The 18,867-nt window shown below is 42.5% G+C and overlaps 2 protein-coding genes across 12 annotated transcripts in view; one reads left to right on the forward strand and one right to left on the reverse strand.

Annotated features, from left to right (window-relative positions):
* LOC125448189 (serine/threonine-protein kinase OSR1-like) overlaps window positions 1-18,867 on the forward strand; it is a 170,432-nt gene that overhangs the window by 57,569 nt on the left and 93,996 nt on the right. The window lies entirely within an intron of this gene.
* Window positions 1-18,867, reverse strand: part of LOC125448190 (LIM domain and actin-binding protein 1-like) — a 126,081-nt gene that overhangs the window by 11,283 nt on the left and 95,931 nt on the right. For all 7 annotated transcript variants that reach the window (XM_059643312.1, XM_048523295.2, XM_059643313.1 and 4 more), the window contains 3 exons: window positions 6,638-6,789; window positions 1,229-1,321; window positions 152-265 (listed from right to left, as the gene is read on the reverse strand). In XM_059643312.1, coding sequence (XP_059499295.1) covers window positions 152-265; window positions 1,229-1,321; window positions 6,638-6,789 — 359 coding nt within the window. The remainder of the gene's footprint in view (window positions 1-151; window positions 266-1,228; window positions 1,322-6,637; window positions 6,790-18,867) is intronic.

The raw sequence follows: 18,867 nt of genomic DNA on the forward strand, positions 1-18,867 counted from the left end.
CACTTTGGACACTACCATATAGCCACAAACTGGCAGAATCCTGGAATTTGGAAGTCAACAGATCTGCAGTGAGAAAAAGAACCCAAATATATATTTATATATTGTCCCTACAATTAACACAAACATTCCTACTCAAGTTGACCTCACATACCTTCTGCAGTTCTGCATGGGGAAGGGTGCTGGTCAAAGGTACTGGTGGCACATTTTCTTTTTGTTCATTCCTATTACCAGCATTCATTTCATTGTCACTTGTGCATATGTCAGACTATAACAGAAAGCAAGCAAAATAAAACATTAGACATAAAGGAGAGAGAGAACACTGCAATAGTTTTGTTTAAACAGGAGCCACATTTGCATGGTGTTTGAATTACCCACAGCTTTAAACAACGAAAACATCTGGAATAGAAACAAAAAGCTGGAAAACAAGGATTTGAAAATATAAATGGTGGAAATCACAGATAAAAGGTGAAATCACAGACAAAAGGTGAAATCCCAACAATATATTTGAAACATATTGTCAACATTAAGTAGTGAATGGGCATACAAAAGATGAAATTGCAAACAAAAACTGACATCTGCACTCAGTTACAAAGCTGCAACCCAACACTGAATTCAGACCAGAAAACAACTGGCTTGACGTGGGCTATAGCTCCCAAAATCATGTTCAGACTTTGGTACCTTTACTATACTGATTCATGAATATTATTTTTATTTGAATAGTAGGAAAGGAAGGAGGGACATTAAAGGGGACATGAAAAGGTTACCTAGTCATCTTTCGAACTTTATGTATATAAAATTCTATGTTCAGCATATGCAATTTTTTCTGCCATTTAATCCAGCCTGCCTTCAAACACTAACACAAGCTTTCCCTTTTGTCCTTTCCCACCCACTGCCCTTCTCCTGAGGTGGAGAAAAACAACTTATCCTGAGTCACGATTGGAATGTGCGCGGGTATTGGGTGAAAGTGATGAAATGGGATTGGCTACGATAGCTCCTAGCACGATCATACTACATGCAGGAAAACTGATCAAGATCCATTACAGAAATGACCGCTCGGTTGAGGATATGGAAAGCTGCTGGGTTGGATGCCTACTGGGAGCTATTACAAGTGAGAAAAATTGAGAACCCCCAGAATAGTCAAGTATCAGTATTAAGAAATCTAATTTCTAACGCCGCCCTGCCTGCAACAAAAAAAGGTAGCTTTGTGAGAGAGCGAGAGATTTTATACCTGTGGCAACTTCTTAGGACTTGATGCTTCTTGGCTTCCCCATAACTCTTTGGTGTTGATCACTTCTCCAGGCAGCATATGCTCATCCAATGTCTAAGCAGTTTTCAAGGCAAAGTTAGTAGCTCCACTTTGATTTCATCAAATTATATTTATATAGCACCTTTACATATAACAAAACGACCCACAGTGCTTCACAGGGGAAATTATATAACTATTTTTTGACACCAAACCAGGGCAATGACCAAAAATCTTTTCAAGAAGAGAAAGTTTTAAAGGAATTTTTAAAGGAATAAAAATGGAGAGACTTGGACAAATTTATTCCAGAGCTTGGGGTACAAGTGTCTGAAGGTGTGTCACTAATGATGCAACAATTGTTGCTGGAAAATGCACAAAAGGTCAGAGAATTAAAGCAAAAGCTTTTCAGAGGATTATGGGGTTGAAGGAGATTAGAGATAAGGAAGGTGAAGCCACAGAAATGGGTAGGGAGGGTTGAGAAGAGAGGGGGAGCAAGTGAGGAATTGCTACAAGACAGATCTAGGAAGTCTAAAAAAACTTTGAGAAACAGGTCATGGAAACTAGAAAAGATTAAGATAGCAACGAAAATAGAAGTTGCTGGAAAAGCTCAGCAGGTCTGGCAGCGTCTGTGGAAGGAAATCAGAGTTAATTTTTCAGGTCTGGTGACCATTCCTCCCAACTTGAAGAGTCATTGGACCTAAAACTTTAACTCTGATTTTCCTTCACAGATGCTGCCAGACCTGCTGAGCATTTCCAGCAACTTCCGTTTCTGTTCCCAATTTACAGCATTCACAGTTCTTTTGTTTTTTAAATTAAGATAAATTGAATTTATACAGCAGCTTATATAAATCTCAGGACGTCCCAAAGCATTTCACAACCAATGAAATATTTTTGTAGACATTGTCACAGAATAGGAAAATGTGACAGCCAATGTGCACAAAGTAAAGCTTTTCTAAAAGCAATACAAAAAGAGGTTTTCATGATGTTGGTTGAGGGATAAATGTTAGCCAGGGGAACACCCTGCTTGGTTGTAAAACCAAAAGAAACTGATTTAACACCTCATCTGAAAGATGGCACCACCAGTGTGGCACCCCCCGCAGAGCTGCACGGGCATGGCAGCCTGGATTGTGTGCTAGTCTGAGGTCTTGAACCCACAACCTATTGACCAAGGCAGTGCTGTTAACTGGATCATGGATGACACTTCAACTAAACTTTGACAAATGCAGCATTCAAAATAAAACTGGTTAAAATACTGCTGTATTACCATAGTATACATGAACAATAAGTCACAATAATTTTCTATGTAAATACAAATTCAAAGTGAATTTTTTTTGTGTAATTCATTGAACTGAAATGCCACTACATGGATGGGAACAATCCACTGCACTACATTAAGAGGAGGGAGTTCTCCTGATCAAACCTTTCCTGAGCAAATAACAGACTGAATAATCTGTTGGCATTTGTGGGACCATGGCATGCGCAAATCAGCTTCTGCGTTTACCTACACAGCACAAACACTTCAAAACAAATTTGATGATTCGAAGCACTTTGGAATGACCCAAAAGATGTGGCAAGTTGCTGTGTGAAATCAAGGTTACTTTAAATGGTCAAAATGGCCACCAGCTCCAGGAGCAAGTATTAGCATATTAACTGAGCCAGGAAAACAACCCAACTATGGAACAGTCAAAATGAAATGAAATGGTCATTAATCCACTAATGAAAACTCTAGCCCACTCAGAACTAATGGGAATATTTAAACTTGTGACAGGGAGAGAAAGAATGAAACAGTAAAGTGCAGAAGCCAAGGTGAAATGGAATGAAATGCAAGGGCTCGAACAGGGTTTTGGGATCATTCACTATACACTGCCTATATTGTTAGGCGGAGACTAATTGCAAAAAACAAGGTGTTTTACTAAGTATGGAGCTGGAGGAACACAGCAGGCCAGGGAGCATCAGGGGAACAGGAAAACCGACGTTTTAGATCTTTCTGAAGAAGGGTCCCAACCCTAAACTTCAGCTTTCCTGTTCCTCTGATGCTGCCTGGCCTGCTGTGTTCCTCCAGCTCCATACTTATCTCTGGCTCCAGCATCGGCAGTTCTTGCCATCTCAAAAGGTACTTTACTGCTGTCATTGTGAATGAACTGTTGCAATTCTGTTTCACATTTCTAAATGAATTAAGTTATTCATTTGGGATGCAAGCTTAGTTTCAATGCTGAAAACACCACATTCCAGAGTAGCAAGAACTAAGAGACAACTAATCCAAGGATCATGAAGAGTTTTAAAGGGTGTCTCTCAAGGGTCAGAAAACCACAGGGTTGCATTTTCTAGTTTGTAGATGACTCAAATTAATAAGGCTGGAGTAATGGCATATTTAAAAATGAAGCTCTGATTCAAGGAAACTTCTAAAAATTCAAATTCAAATTAATTTATAGCCAAAACGTAATACATGCCGCACAATGGCAGGAAGACATGCCAGGATGTGCTTTTAAAAAAAAAACAGTAAAAAGAAAAATCCTGAAATGACCCAAGACTCTAAAGTGGCATAAATTACAATATTAGCAGCATTTGGGGATTGTGTAAGGCTGCTGAAAGAGAATAGAGATGGAAAAAGGAGAAAGACTAGGTAAGCAAGACAACAAGTATGTGAGGGGAGTGTTTGGAAATGTGCACATCAGAGGAACGAAAGCCTACATGGCATCACATCTGACAAGTTGAGAGAACAGTTCCAGCATATAAAAGGGATGCAATTGCATTGGAGATGGTGCAGAGGAGATTTACTACAATGTTGCTTGGGCTGGAGAGTTTCAGTTATGAAGACAGATTGGACAGACTAGGGTTGTTTTCCTTGAAGCAGAGGAGACTGAGGGAGGATCATAATTGAAATGTTTGAAATGTATAAAACTGAGGGACATGGACAGGAAGAAACTTTTTCCCTTGGAGGAGGGATCAGTGGCCCAGGTGCATACATTTAAGGTAAGGGGAAGGAGATTCAGAAGGGATGTAAGGAAATTTTCTTTCACCTAGAGTGGTGGGAATGAGGAGCTCACTGTTTGTGAAAGGTGGTAGAGGCTGAAACCCTCAATGTTCAAGTAGTATTCAGATGTGCCCTTTATAGGTCTAGTATTGAAAAATGGGATTGAATAATTAGGGACATATTTTTGACTGGTATAGGGTCAATGGACTGGAAGGCCTTTTTGTGTAGGCTGCTATGGTTTAAAGTGGAAGCTACTGGTATTTTGAATCCAATCTAAGTACCACCAAGATAAAAAGAAATTGGCAGCGCCTTACAAGCCTTGCAATCATCAACTGGTCAAAAAAAGATGAGAGACATGCAATGATAATAGATAGGAAGGCTGGTCCTTTCGCTCAGAAAGAAAGGAATGTCTTTTCTCTGACGAAGCCATGTTTATATCGAATATACAAGGGTGTGACTAAATTATTTAAATCTCTCCAAAATCTTGCTGTCATAAAAATATAAAACATTCATGAATGACATAGTACAAAAGGAAAATACTGGGCATTAGAAATATAATGACATCAATTAGAAAGGGAAAAAACATGCAGTCACTCCAGCGAATGTCAGGCAGTCATTCAAATCAGCTCAGAAATTCCCGATGAAACAGGTTTACTAGATGGGAGCTTGCACTTGATCATCTGGTGGAGGAATGCAGGTGAATGGGTGCAGCACTGGAAGCAAAGGGGGAGCAAATTCACCAGCAGCACTCTTAGACATCTTAATTGGCATAGAATTTGAAGACAAGGTAAAACAAAAAAAAATTGCTGGTTCAAGAGAGTTCATTGGCATACAGTTAGGGAAACAAGAATGCTGCAGCAAGACAAAAAACGGTGTATGACAAATTGCGCAAATATATCAAGACAAAGATGCAATGCACATTCAGCATCCGATATCACTGGGTTCAAGTCCAAGAAGCCAGACATCCAAGTCAAAGCATAGTTGGAAAGGTTTGCGCCAAGGGATTGCCAGAGGGAAAAAAAAAATCATCCGAGATACTAAGTTTTCATTCCAGTTTGGTCACAAATATGGGAGCGATGCTACCTTAACCAGTAGCACCAGTCTGGCTAGTTGATACGTCATTCACGAGTCAGAAGATAATGGGTTCAGGTTGCACACTTGGTAGACATCCTTATGAAGGATAGAGGGTATGATACATTGTCAGAGGTGCCAACTTTGGAATGAGATCATATTACTCTATTTGGGTGGATGTGAAAGATTCATTGACACGATGTGTGAATTGAGGAATGATCTTTATGTCCTGGTCAAAATTAATTCAACCAATAGAATCAGAAACATATTAACTAGTGATTAATCTCAGTGATCTGCATGATCTTGCTGTGCGCAAATTGACAGCCATGTTGGCCTCCAAAAAAAGCAAAATAGCAACTGCAGCTCTGTGAAGCACTCAAGGTATCTACAAAATATAAAGAGCCACTGTGTAAATTCAAATTAATAATCTGGTACCACTTTATGCTAACCTCAGTCAAATGGATGGTGGCAGTTTAGTAACACATTGACACGTGTGTCGTAGACTGAGATTAAAAACTGCTCAACCTTGAGCCACAAGAAGAAAGAATTTTCACTTTCACCTGCACAGGCGCAATGGGAACAGTTCATTTACACTGTTGAAGGTGAAAGGGCAAGCGAGAGAGTAAAGGAGAGCAAGGCAGCAAAAAAAAAGTTTATTCATTCATGGGATTAGGGAGTTGCTGGCTGGGCAGCATTTATTGCCCATCCCTAATTGCCCAGAGGGCAGTTCAAAGTCAACCACATTGCTGTGGGTCTGGAGTCACATACAGGCCAGACCAGGTAAGGAGGGCAGTTTCCTTCCCTAAAAGGACATTAGTGAACCTGATGGATTTTTCCAACAATCGACGATGGAGTCATGGTCATCATTAAGCATTTGGAATTAAGAATCTATTGAATTCAAATTCCACTATCTGCCGTGGCAGGATTTGAACCTGGGTTCCCCAGATCATTCCAGGTCTCTGGATTAACAGTCCAGCGATAATACCACTGGGTCGCCTCCCCTTAAAGTTTACGTGTTTAACAGACCTTGCTATTAATGAAGATATTCCCGCTGGAGTAGTGTGGATATGGTTGTCAGTAATGGCACATGGGCCCAGCAATGTCTTTTATGGTGCAGTGGTACTGTCCCTACCCCAGACCAAGAGGCCCAGGATCAAATCCAGTTGTTGCAGAGGTGTGTAACATCTCTCAACAGGCTGATTAGGAAAAAAAAAACAGGTTACAGACAAAAAAAGTCTTCCTACGAACTCCTATTTTAACATGAGAACAGGATTATCCTCAGTAACATTTCTATTAAGCATTAGAATAAATTGTGTGCAGATGGAAATGTATTCAAAAAAAGTGATTACTGTAGGAGATTGGATGCTGGTCTCCTTCTGTGATGCAGTAGCCTGGTATAATGCCATTCTGTCTTTCACTGATGTCTGTTCCTGCATATCTGCCAACTCCGTACCAACCTTAGATTCTGTTTTATCAGGGCTTGTTCCAGACGAGGTATGGTCTGCATGAAGTTCAAACAGAGCCAGATTCAACATTAATGATTATCCCCACATCTCAGCAAAATAAAAAAAACCTTTAAAAATGCTAACACAAATGGGCCTTCTGTTTAATGTGGCTTTTTCTTTCCCCTAAAAAAAAACCCCTGCCCCTGAAACTTACACCTGTATTAACAGCAAAGTATGGAAAATCTGTTCATAGACATCTCACAATGATTTTAACTTGTTTAATTTTATAGCAGTTGACTAACTTGGATACATTTTTCAATTTTAAGTTTCCTCCTTCAATTGGTTACTCACTACTTACAGCTTTTCACTTCCACTGACCTTTAGCAAGTGTAGGCATGGAATCAACGTTAGCATCGGTACTGAATGTTACCAAAATAAAATATTCATTTCCCTCCCAAAGTGGTGCGTTCCATATTGTAGTGATGTTAACAAGCATCTTTGGTTCACGAAACAGCAAATGAAGTCCAACATGCAGCTAAATTGGAATGGACCAAATCAAACACCACTTCTTCAAGCAATGTCCTCTTTCATGATACCTCCAGATCACCTCTCAGAGACATTTAAAATTGGTGAATTCACAAAATAGAGGCGTCCATACTTTGTCTGAATAATTTGTAAAGGTGGATCCCATGAAGCTGCCACAGTTAATCCAATTTCCACTGACAAATGCACATCTCAAATTATTAATGATAGCTGTGGTGTTCTCATTTAGACTTATTTAATTGGGGCTGTGACAAAATATTTTCAAAATCTCCAAGCCCACAAAATTCACACTTGCAAGCAACAGTTAGGCGTAAATAGACCACAGTTGACTTAGCTTTGATGGATGAACTGCCAGATTTTATTTAAGCTGTAAAGGAGTGCCAAGGTTGGATGCGTCTCAGAGTATTGTTACCTGGGATCTGTAATTAAATCTTCATGCCATGTTTTTTCTGTGAAACACACTTGCAATGCAGAAGATAATACAAGGAAATGAACAACTTGCATTTTAACAGCACGTCGGGGCAAAGCACTTTAGAAGAATGAAGGAATGAATGTAAATAGAACACCTTCCACGATAAAGTCGAATGTATGGATTAGCTTTGGAAATCAGGATAAGGATGGAGGTTGAAGAGAACAAGAGGATGGAGAGATCCAATGTAGAATCAGCAATAATGGATAAGTTGGATGTTAATATTAGTCACAACGGAGGAAAGACAGTTTTGGATAAATTAGAGGCTGGAGAAAGGAGTGTCTGTAGCTGCAAAGGTTATTATTGCAGTGGAAGCAAGGTGGGATCACAGGCAGACAATAGTAAGTATTAGAATTCACTGCCACAGGTGGCCGGGGGAGGCCCAGTAACTGAGTATATTCAAGAATGAATCCCTACAGTAACCCTGGATTTACCATGGCTAATTCACTTAGCCTGCACATCCCTGGACACTATGGGCAATTTAGCATGGCCAATCCACCCAACCTGCACATCCTTGAACTTTGGCAGAAGACACATGCAGACACAGGGAGAATATGCAAATTCCAGAGAGTCAGTTGGGATTGCTCCTGCTCCTTGTTTCTATATCTTTGTGTTAAGTAATGGAGAGGATATAATGTGAAGCTCAACTCAGGGGAGTGAAAAGTCCTTATTTTTCCTTACTCCACATGGGGCAAAATAGTGATTCTTCCCCTATCCTCTCATTATAATGTTAATCATCTCCCAATATGCTTCACCCATGCTCAAAGAAAAGGGAACAGTAAACAGGACAACTGCTCTTGAATTGAGCAGAATCAAAATATAAATGTGCAGCACCTATAAATCATTGTGCTTCAGCACCTATAAAATCAATCCACTTATTCACTTGCCAGCAGGTTAGACTGATATAGCACAGGATGACCAAAGCATACACGAGACCGAGACTTTTGTTTATATTTTATTGGGGGTGTTGAAAGAAAAACAGACATCTCTTAGGCCAAGTTACAATACTATTTACTGAAAACAAAAACACAAAACAAAGTAATGGGCTGTTATTGTGTCATGTTCAAAATCACCACGTCAGTTCAAAATTTACCACTTTGGCAAGCAGTCTTAACCCAGAAGCTTTTTAAACCTGGTTCACAATTCTTTTTCTCCATTCATGGGCAACATTGACATAATTACATTGCTTCACCTTCAAAGCCTTAAAAAGTAGCTGCTCCTTCACTGGTTTAAGTGCACATTCAAAAAGCAGATTTCAGGCCCAGGAAGTCAAGAATGAAAAGGCTTATTACTTGTAATCTTTGTGCCAGGCCAGTAGCAGTGAGTACAGCAGCAGCTGCAAAGCAGTCATCAAAACCAGTAGGGGAGAGGGGTTTGGCTCAGAGTTTTTGCTGCATACAGCCACACCATGACTGAGTAAGGGGCTGGAGGCTGGGGCCATATGCACGTGGCTGAGAAAGGTGGGACACACCAGTCTCCTTTAAGCAAAGCCCAAGCTGCATTGCGATGCAGCTGTACACCTTGGTTCACAAAGTTCCATCTCAGTAGGTTATGGAAGCGACGAAAGCATATTCAACCAGAGCCTTTGGGACTCTGATCAAAGAAGCAAATGATGTGGCCGGCTGGAGCAGAGATACAGCAAAGTGCATTTATAAATCCGCAGGAATTGCTTAATAGGGATACTAATACTAATACTACATATTCAGTTAAAAAAATTAGTCTTTCTTGACAGCAACCATATTTCCTTCCCAAGAGGTGACCACTAGAAGACTGTTTCAATTTTATGTCACGAGTACAAAACTCACACTTCACTGTACATCATTAAAATTAGAAGAGCAAAAGCGAATAGGAAATTTTATAATCTGGAACAGGCCATCACACTTCTCACTCCTTTTGGGTTCTGTCCCCAAATGCAAACTTCACAAAGCTTCCCATTTTCCCTCCCCCACCCATACATAAGAATTACAAGACTGCAATAGTCAGTTGACTATCGGTTTGAAAAGATCCAAAATATTCCAGTGGCAGCGTGGATAGCAAGGTGGGTTACAGTGGTAAAATGCTTGAAGAAAATTGGACATTTGAGAACATGTGAAAATGCAGGGAGTACAAAGTGTTAACTAAAACTGAAGACTGGTTTCATATTTATTCTAGTTACAGGCCTAAATTGCAGTTTTAACTGTGGAACTTACCTACATCTTCAATTAGCCCAGGGACCCACAGCAGTTCAGAATGCAGAGAAAAATACTAAAAAAAGAGCCGAGATGCTGGAGATCCTAATCAAACAAAGTCTAACATTTGAATGGTATCGACATGAGGAACTAACAAACACATACTAGTAAAACTACAGTCACTCCAAAGGCAAGGGTTACTTGAAAAATTAGAAGTCCCATTTCCCTCAAACTTATCCAAGCTAGAACATCAAAATGAAACCAATAAAGAACTTAAAAGCCTCTCAGATTACAAATGTTCCTTCCCTACCCCCATACCATGTAACGAACCTTTAATAAAGGTTCTCCCAACCTGGAAAATTCTTTGTTCTTTCCTCCACCTCAGCTACTTTCACACCACATGCATTTCATGACTGATGTTAAACAGCTTGGGAAGCTAAAGCAGCTTCTTACTTCGGCTGAGGTCAGCATAATCTTGAAAATACTAGACGTGCTGAATTCTACAACATTCATACAAAAGGTGGTGAAAAAAAGTCACATTTGAGAACTAAATTCCAGAAGAAAATAAAGGCTTGACGATGTAAGGCAATTGAAGATAAACTACAGGTCTAACAAGCCAATGAGCCAGAAATTATGTTGCATTTTAACAAAAACACCAGACTTATTATTGCAAATATGATTCAGTCAGTCTGAAACATACACAGAAACTGCTAGAGAAACGCAGATCAGACCACATCTGTGCAGAGAGGTGAGAGTTAACAGAGTCCAGTGAACCTTCTTCAGAACTGATAGCAGCTTGGAAAGGGTTGCATTTATGCTGAAAATGGGGGAGGGGTAGGAAAGAATAAAGAGATAGGTGGAGACACAGAGTGGGGGCGGAGGGGAGAGAGAGAGAGAGAGAGAGAGAGAGAGAGAGAGAGCGCGTGCATGTGTGAGCGAGCGAGCGAGCTACAAGTAGTTGAAAATACATTAAGCTGTGCTAAAAGCAATCCATGTCAAAGCCTGGGGTGTGGAGTTAAGTAAAACACGTGGAAGGAAGTGTTTGTGCTCTAAAGTTGTTAAATACAATGCTGTGTCCTGAAGGCTGTAATGTCCCTAACCAGTCACTGGAACACTATAGCAAGCTGGAGACAGATGACATGGGAGCGCAGTGGTATATTGAAGAGGCAGGCAATTGGAAGCTCGGGGTCACTTTCATGGACAGAACATAGTTGTTTCGTAAAATGGTCACCCAGTCTGTGTTTCGTCTCCCCAATGTAGAGTATACAGTAGACTAGATCGCGTGAAGCAGTGATTAACCTGTATTTCAGCTGGTAGGGGTTTCCAGGGCTTGGGATAGTGAGGAGGTAAGCAGTCAAGTGTTGCACCTTCTGTGATTGTATATGAAGGTTGTGGTGTTGGAAATGAAGATGGTATGGACCAGGGTATCCCAGAGGGCACAATCCCTGTGGAATACTGACAAGGGAGGAGTGGGTAATGTTTGTCAAGTGGTGGTGGTATCCTGCTGGAGATAGCAGAAATGGTGGTTTTCGATCCACTGGATGCAAAGGTTGATTAGTGAAAATTGATGACTGGGAGATACTCTATCGCAGTTGTGGGAGGGAAGAGAAAGGGCATGGGCAGATGTGTGTAAAATAAGAAGTCGGACACAGCTAAGATCCTGTCAACCCTGGTAGTGGGGAATCATCGAGGCGGATAAAAGATGGATAACATTTCAGTCTGAAACTGTTTGCTTCTGAAGAATTCCTTCATTCTTCTGCATTTCTGATTAGAGAATAAAATAAGAAAGCCAGGAAAAGATAAAGGCTGCACAACACAACTACCCTAGTTACAGCATCTAGTTGTAAATAATTCTAATTTGCTCTCCTCTGCCATTCTGCTGTAAAATCAATTCCATGCATGAAAGGAAATGAATGAAAAGCCTAACATCAGTCATAATGTAACTTTCATCCGTTTCAACCCGTACCCTTTGTCTTTCTGTCACCATTCACCTTCAACAGAATGTTCTGGATACATCTTTTTGATACTATTTATTAGACACACAACTCGAAAAAGGTACCAAGGCTGAAAAAAGGCTAAATTTCTCAACCTACCCAACACCGATTATTTCCTCAGCTTAGTTCTTGGATGCTGAAAATCAGTTGGATTGCTCTCCTCTGCAACACTTGCACAGCTTGGCTGCTTTGAATCTCAATAATGAGAACTAGACATAATCAAAGGCTTTGTCAAGCACACTCTACAGTTTAAGCATTACTTCCCAATGATGTCTACGCCACTGATTAACCGGATAAGTCAAAAAACACAGCTTGCTTTATGAATGTAGCTCCATCATCTAGATACACTGATGTTCAATGTCTGCTGGCACATTTCGTTTAAAGATGGCTTTAGTGGGAAAACATGTCTAGACTGAAATTTTAAACAGCAGTCTGTCAGCTCATTGCCCTATTGACTTATTGACCTCAAGATTTCTCACTGGCTTTTAATATTCAACTGCAGAGAATTTGAGATGTTTCCATTAGGCATCCGCTTTGCCCTTCAATCAAGTTTTCTTCGAAAAAAAGAACAGTAGCATAAGGTTGGCTTATGCTCTAGTTTTCACTATTTCTGAAGTGTCACACTTTTTGGTCCAGAACAAGCTCGGTTTATATCGATCATTCGAAATTGGTATGTCTTTGTCCCACCTTCCCCATGATACAGGATATTTAGAACGTTGACACACTCGTTCATTTTTGAACAAAAAAAAGGCCTCAGGCAATTTTGAAAAATTACAAGTTATTACAAAGGCCAAAAGATACCCAGCATCTGATGTACAATATGGTTCCTCCCAGAATTATTCAAGAAACCTGGAGTCAAAATATAATGAAGTCTGAAAATATAACACCTTGCATTAGGAAGGCTTTAGCAGAACATGGATGTCTCCCTTACCAAGGAAGTACCCCAACTCAGGACTCTGATCAGAGATCTAAACTTGCAGAATACATTTGTGTAAAAATAAGTTTACTTCAGCCTGTGAAGCAGAAAATGTAGCTCATACTGGATTACATTTTCCATGCAACACTGCAGCAATGATTTCCTCTTATCTACTGCCAAAACCCAGTGGGTAACTGAGCATTTTAAAAGAAATAGCCGTGTATAGACCCATATACCACCTCAAAAAAACGGGCATGCGGGTTGTAGACCGAGTCGAAGTCGAAATACACAAGCTGAAACTTTTTACTATTTCGTTCTCTGTTCAAAATTACTGGCCTGCTGCTACCTGTGAAGAAAGGCTGTTTGCAAGTAAAACATATTGAGGATTACTCAAAGTCTTAGGCTAATGTTGGAACTTTTCACAAATACATTTTACTAAGAAAAAGAAAATAACTATGCATAATAAGTTAACAAAAGATAGAAATCACAACTGCTGTACAGTTGGGCTGGTGGAAGATAACATACCAGAGACGCTATTTATTGGACAGCCTTGAACTTTAGAACAATGAAGTGCTGCTGTTGAAACAGTGAGTCATAGTGAGTCAGGGTTACACTTCAGGACAGAACAAAGTCATTCGCAAAGCAGTTGCTCAATTTGCGTTCAGATCTCCCGATCCAGTGCATGTCTCTCAGAGGAACAGAAGTAACAAAGTGGTAAAACTGGAGGGATCTTGGGGGCTGGTTTATCAAATGATCAAAGAATACCATAAAATTATTTCTTAATAACTTACAAATGAGTTTACAAGTTTCCCTCCAAGTCACACCATCCTGACTTGGAAGATAACTGCTGTTCCTTTACTGTTACTGGTCAAAATCCAGGACCTCCTCACCAGTACTGGGGTGCACCTAAACCACAGACTGCAGGTGAGAGGGTGCCTCACCACCATCTTCAATGGCATTTAGGGATAGGCAATAAGTGCTACCCTATCCAATACTGTTCACATCCCAGGAGTGAGTTTTTTTTAAAAAAAGGCTAGTTTGATTTGAATAGTGAAAAAACAAAAAAGAAATCAGGAAGTCACCCACAATGCAGTGACAGATAGGTAAGCTAACACCACAAACAGCAAGACTGCCCAACCCAAACTACGATAAAACAATAAACCAAAATTGACTAGAGGGGTAGAGGTAATAACTAAATAGAAAAGTTCAATGACCAGGAGATAAATATGGCTCTAATTTTCAAAAGTACAGATGATAACTTGAGATTTGAGAGTTTTTCCACGAGTGGTGGGATAAATAATAGAAAATCTCTTAATGGTGGAACTTTGGAAAAACTGAATGGAAACAAGTAGATAATATCATGTACGTGACCCACTAAATCTACTGAATTCCCTGGGCTAACAAAATAAATCACATCCATAAATTTTTAGCAAAACCTTTGACTCACGAGACAGGAAATGACTTGTTTTCCCCCCCCAGAGATACTAAGTCATGAAATTAAAGAAAGGAAACCAACAGCAGTACCCGCCCCCAAAAAAAAACAGAAACTGGAAACAGTCTCCAAGAAAATACAGAAAGGAAATCTGGATTTTAGAAAAAACATCCTAAAACCAATCAGGAGAACATGCAGTACTGATGACGGCAAAATGAGATCTTGAGATGCAGCACAAATCCCGTGGCTTGAACATGTTCATGTAAAGCAGGTGGTCTCTCACATCTTGGCTACTTTACACGGTTCTGAATATCAAAAGTATCTGGAATGGGAAGTGCAACAGCACACTGGGGCCCAATTGTCCGAGGAGTGAACATTTCAGGCAGACTGCCACTACAGTATTTCTGACGAGACATTCAGATTATGAGTCCTTCAGAAATGTACTATCAGATCCTTAGTAGTGTATAACAGTTGAGGGAAGGTAAACCACAACCGCTTTTCACAGACTAAGCAGCTGACTGCTGTCATTTAAAAGTCCAGAATCACAGACAACCACTTTGACAACTCCTGTGAAAAAGTACACAAGGCAAATGTGAAAGTCGGGTGCCTGAAGTGCAGGGCATCAGATTGGTAGGGAGGCATGGAGAGTACCAGTAAACAACAGGAGTATTGAGGGTAGGTTGGAGCGGGTGAGATATAATTAGGTCTGTTGGGCTGGAGGTAGTCTGGTCAGGGTCTGGGGTAGGTCCGGTTGAGTGAGGGGGGAAAATTAATGGGCCAGTTGAATAGTTACCCAGGGGTTAGACTTTTTATTCAATGATCTGGCTTTTCCAAATTAAATTATATACTTAACGCCAGTAAAATCCTTCAAATCCACAGCAAAAATCTTCATTTCCTAGTCAAATCCTTTAGGATCTGCTATGAAGCATCTACACTTCACAAGTAATTATCTGGCCATTGGAAAAATCTGGGCCAGTGTGAGGTTCAAGTGGAATTAAGTTGAAAAATAGGATTGGACAATTGAGCTCGAAGGGAAACAGTGCAGAAACTGGATTTCTTAACCACCTCTCCCACCCTCAAAAAAAAAGTACCTGAGAAAGGGAACAAGTGCAGGTTCATGGTTCCTCGAAAGTAAAATCACAAGTTCACAGGATATAGTGAAGGTGCATTTGGTACGCTTGCCTTTATTGGTCAGTGCATGGAGTATAGGTGTTGAGCGGTCATGCTGCAGCTGTACAGAACATTGTTTAGGCACTTTTAGAATACTGCATTCAATTCTCGTTGCCCTGCTATAGGAGGAATATTGGGAAACTTGAACGGGTTCAGAAAAGATTTACAAGGGTGTTGCCAGGGCTGGAGGGTTTGAACCATAGGGAGAAGCTGAATAGGCTGGGGCTATTTTCCCCTGGAGCATCAGAGGCTGAGGGGTGACATTATAGAGGTTTAGGATCATAAGGGATATGGACAGGGTGAATGACCAAGGTCTTTTCTCCAGGATAGCAGAGTCCAAAACTAGAGGGCATAAGTCTAAGGTGGGGGCGGGGATAAAAGGGACCAGAGGGGCAACTTTTTTCCCACACAGACGGTGGTGCGTGTATGGAATGAGCTGCCAGTGAAAATGGTGGAGGTTGATACAATTACAACATTTAAAAAGATATCTGGATGGGTACTTGAAGAGGAAGAGTTCACAGGGCAAAATGGGACTAGATAAATTTAGGATATCTGGGTCAGGACAAGCGAGTTGGACTGAAGGTCCATTTCCATGCTATATATCTCTATGCAAGTAGCTAAAAGTGAGGAGAATGTAAATTGAGATAAAGTGTGGAGCTGGATGAACACAGTAGGCCAAGCAGCATCAGAGGAACAGGAAAGCTGATGTTTTGGGCCGAGACCCCTCATCAGAAAAAGGGGGAGGGGAGGGGAGGAGAGTTCTGAAATAAATAGGGAGAGAGAGGGAGTCAGATCAAAGATGGATAGAGGAGAAGACAGGTGGACAGGAGACAGACAAGTTAAAGGGGCAGGGATGGAGCCTGTAGAGGTGAGTGTAGGTGGGGAGTTAGGGAGGGGATAGGTCAGTCCGGGGAGGATGGACAGGTCAAGGGGGCGGGATGAGGTTAGTAGGTAGGAGATGGGGGTGGGGCTTGAGGTGAGAGGAGGGGATAGGTGAGAGGAAGAACAGGTTAGGGAGGTGGGGACGAGCTAAGCTGGTTTAGGGACGTGGTAAGAGGATGAGAGATTTTGAAGCTTGTGAAGTCCACATTGATAATCATTGGCTGCAGGGTTCCCAAGGGGAATAGGAGTTGCTGTTCCTGCAACCTTCGGGTGGCATCGTTGTGGCACTGCAGGAGGCCCAGATGGACACGTCGTCTAAGGAATTGGGGGTGGAGGAGGAGGAGTTGAAATAGTTTGTGACTGGGTGGAGTTGTTCAGTGCGGACCCAAGCGTAGGCGTTCCGCAAAGTGGTCCCCAAGCCTCCACTTAGTTTCCCCAATGTAGAGGGGGCCACAATAGGAACAGCAGATACAATACAGCACATTGGCAGTTGTGTAGGTGAGCATCTGCTTGATATGGAAAGTCTTCGAGGCCTGGGATGGGGGTGAGGTGAGGAGATATGGGGGCAGATGTAGCACTTCCTGCAGTTGCAGGCAAAGTGCCGGGTGGGGTGGCGCTGGAGGGGAGTGTGGAGCGGACAAGCGAGTCACGAAGAGACAGTGGTCCCTCCAGAAGGAAGGCTGGGGAGTGAAAAATGTCTTGGGTGGTGGGGCCGGATTGCAGATGGCAGAAGTGTCGGAGGATAACGCGCTAGATCCAGAGGTTGGGGGATCGTATGTGAGGATGAGGGGTATTCTGTTTTGGTTGTTATTGTGGGGAGGGGGCGTGAGGGATGACTTGGAGGAAATGCAGGAGGCATGGTTGAGGGAGTTCTCGACCACTTTTTTTTGGGGGGTGGGGGGGGCGGTAGTTGCGGTCCTTGAAAACAAAAGGGACATCTGGGATGTTCAGGAGAGGAATGCCTGATCCTGGGAACAGATGCAGCGGAGGCGAAGGAATTGGGAAGAGGGGATGGCATTTTTGGGAGGAAGGTGGGTGAGAAATGGTGTATTCTAGGTAGCTGTGGGAGTCGGTGGGCTTGAAATGGATATTGGTTTCCAGGTGGTTGCCAGAGATGGAGACAGAGAGGTCCAGGAAGCAGAGAGAGAGAGAGAGAGAGAGAGAGAGAGAGAGAGAGAGAGAGAGAGAGAGAGAGAGAGAGAGAGAGAGAGAGAGATATCAGAGAAGGTCCAGGTGAACTTAAAAGGTTGGGGTGGAAGTTGTTGGCGAAGTGGACGAACTGTTCGAGCTCCTCGTGGGAGCACAAGGTAGCACCGATACAATGAGTCATCGATGTAACGGAGGAAGAGGTGGGGTTGAGGCCAGTGTAGCTACAGAAGAGATTCTGTTCCATGCAACCTACAAAAAGGCAGGCATAGCATGGCCCATGCGGGTACCCATGGCCACCCCCTTTGTCTGTAGGAAGTGGGAGGAATTGAAAGAGAAGTTGTTGAGGGTGAGGACGAAGTTCGGCTAAGTGGATGAGGGTGTCAGTGGACGGGGACTAGTCAGGTCTGCAGGACAGGAAGAAGCGGAGGGCCTTTAGCCCCTCTGCATGGGGAACGCAGGTGCATAGGGACTGGACGTCCATGGTAAAGATGAGGTGTTGGGGACCGGGGAATTGGCAGTTTTGGAGGAAGTGGAGGGAGTGGGTGGTGTCACGGACATTGGTAGAGAGTTCCTGGACAAAGGGGGAGAAAATGGAGTCGAGATAGGTGGAGGTAAGTTTGGTGGAGCAGGAGCAGGCAAAGACAATGGGTTGACCAGGGCAGTCAGGTTCGTGGATTTTAGGAAGGAGATAGAAGCGGGTGGTGCAGGTTTGGGGAACGATGAGGCTGGAGGCTGTGGGTGGGACGTGACCTGAGGTGATGAGGTTGTGGATGGTTTGGTGTTCGGGGGTGGGGTCATGATCAAGGGAGCAGTAGGAAGTGTCAGAGAGTTGGCACCTGGCCTTGGTGACGTAGAGGTCAGTTTGCCATACTACAACTGCACCTCCCTTGTCCGCGGGTTTTATGGTGAGGTTGGGATTGGAGCAGAGGGCTGCACGTTCTGCGGGTGAGAGGTTGGAGTGGATGAGAGGGGAGGAGAGGTTGAGACGATTGATGTCACGATGGCAGTTAGAGATGAAGAGGTCGAGGGAGGGTAGGAGGGCAGGAGGAGGGGGTGTGTTGGATGTGGGAGAAGGGGTCAGTAGAGTGTGAGGGCTAGGCTCACAATTAAATAAGTAAGCGTGGAGGCGGCAGAAAAACTGTTCAACGTCCAAGCGTTAGTGGTATTCATTGACGCGTAGGTGGGAGGGGGAACAAACGTGAGCCCTTTACTAAGGACGAACCTTTTGTCCTCAGTAAGGTGGTGGTTGGGGGGGGGGGGGGGGGAGCGCAAGCGCAGTGGTGATGGTGAAGACTCGGCAGGGCTGGGTTCTATTGTCTCCTCTGTTGCTGCTGGCTGAGTGACGTCAGCGTCAGCAGGTGCAACCTCAGTGACTGTGGTGTTGGCCTCGGAAATGGAGGTGGTGGCATCA

This window comes from Stegostoma tigrinum, chromosome X, assembly GCF_030684315.1.
Source record: "Stegostoma tigrinum isolate sSteTig4 chromosome X, sSteTig4.hap1, whole genome shotgun sequence".
In the NCBI taxonomy this organism is placed as follows: domain Eukaryota; kingdom Metazoa; phylum Chordata; class Chondrichthyes; order Orectolobiformes; family Stegostomatidae; genus Stegostoma; species Stegostoma tigrinum.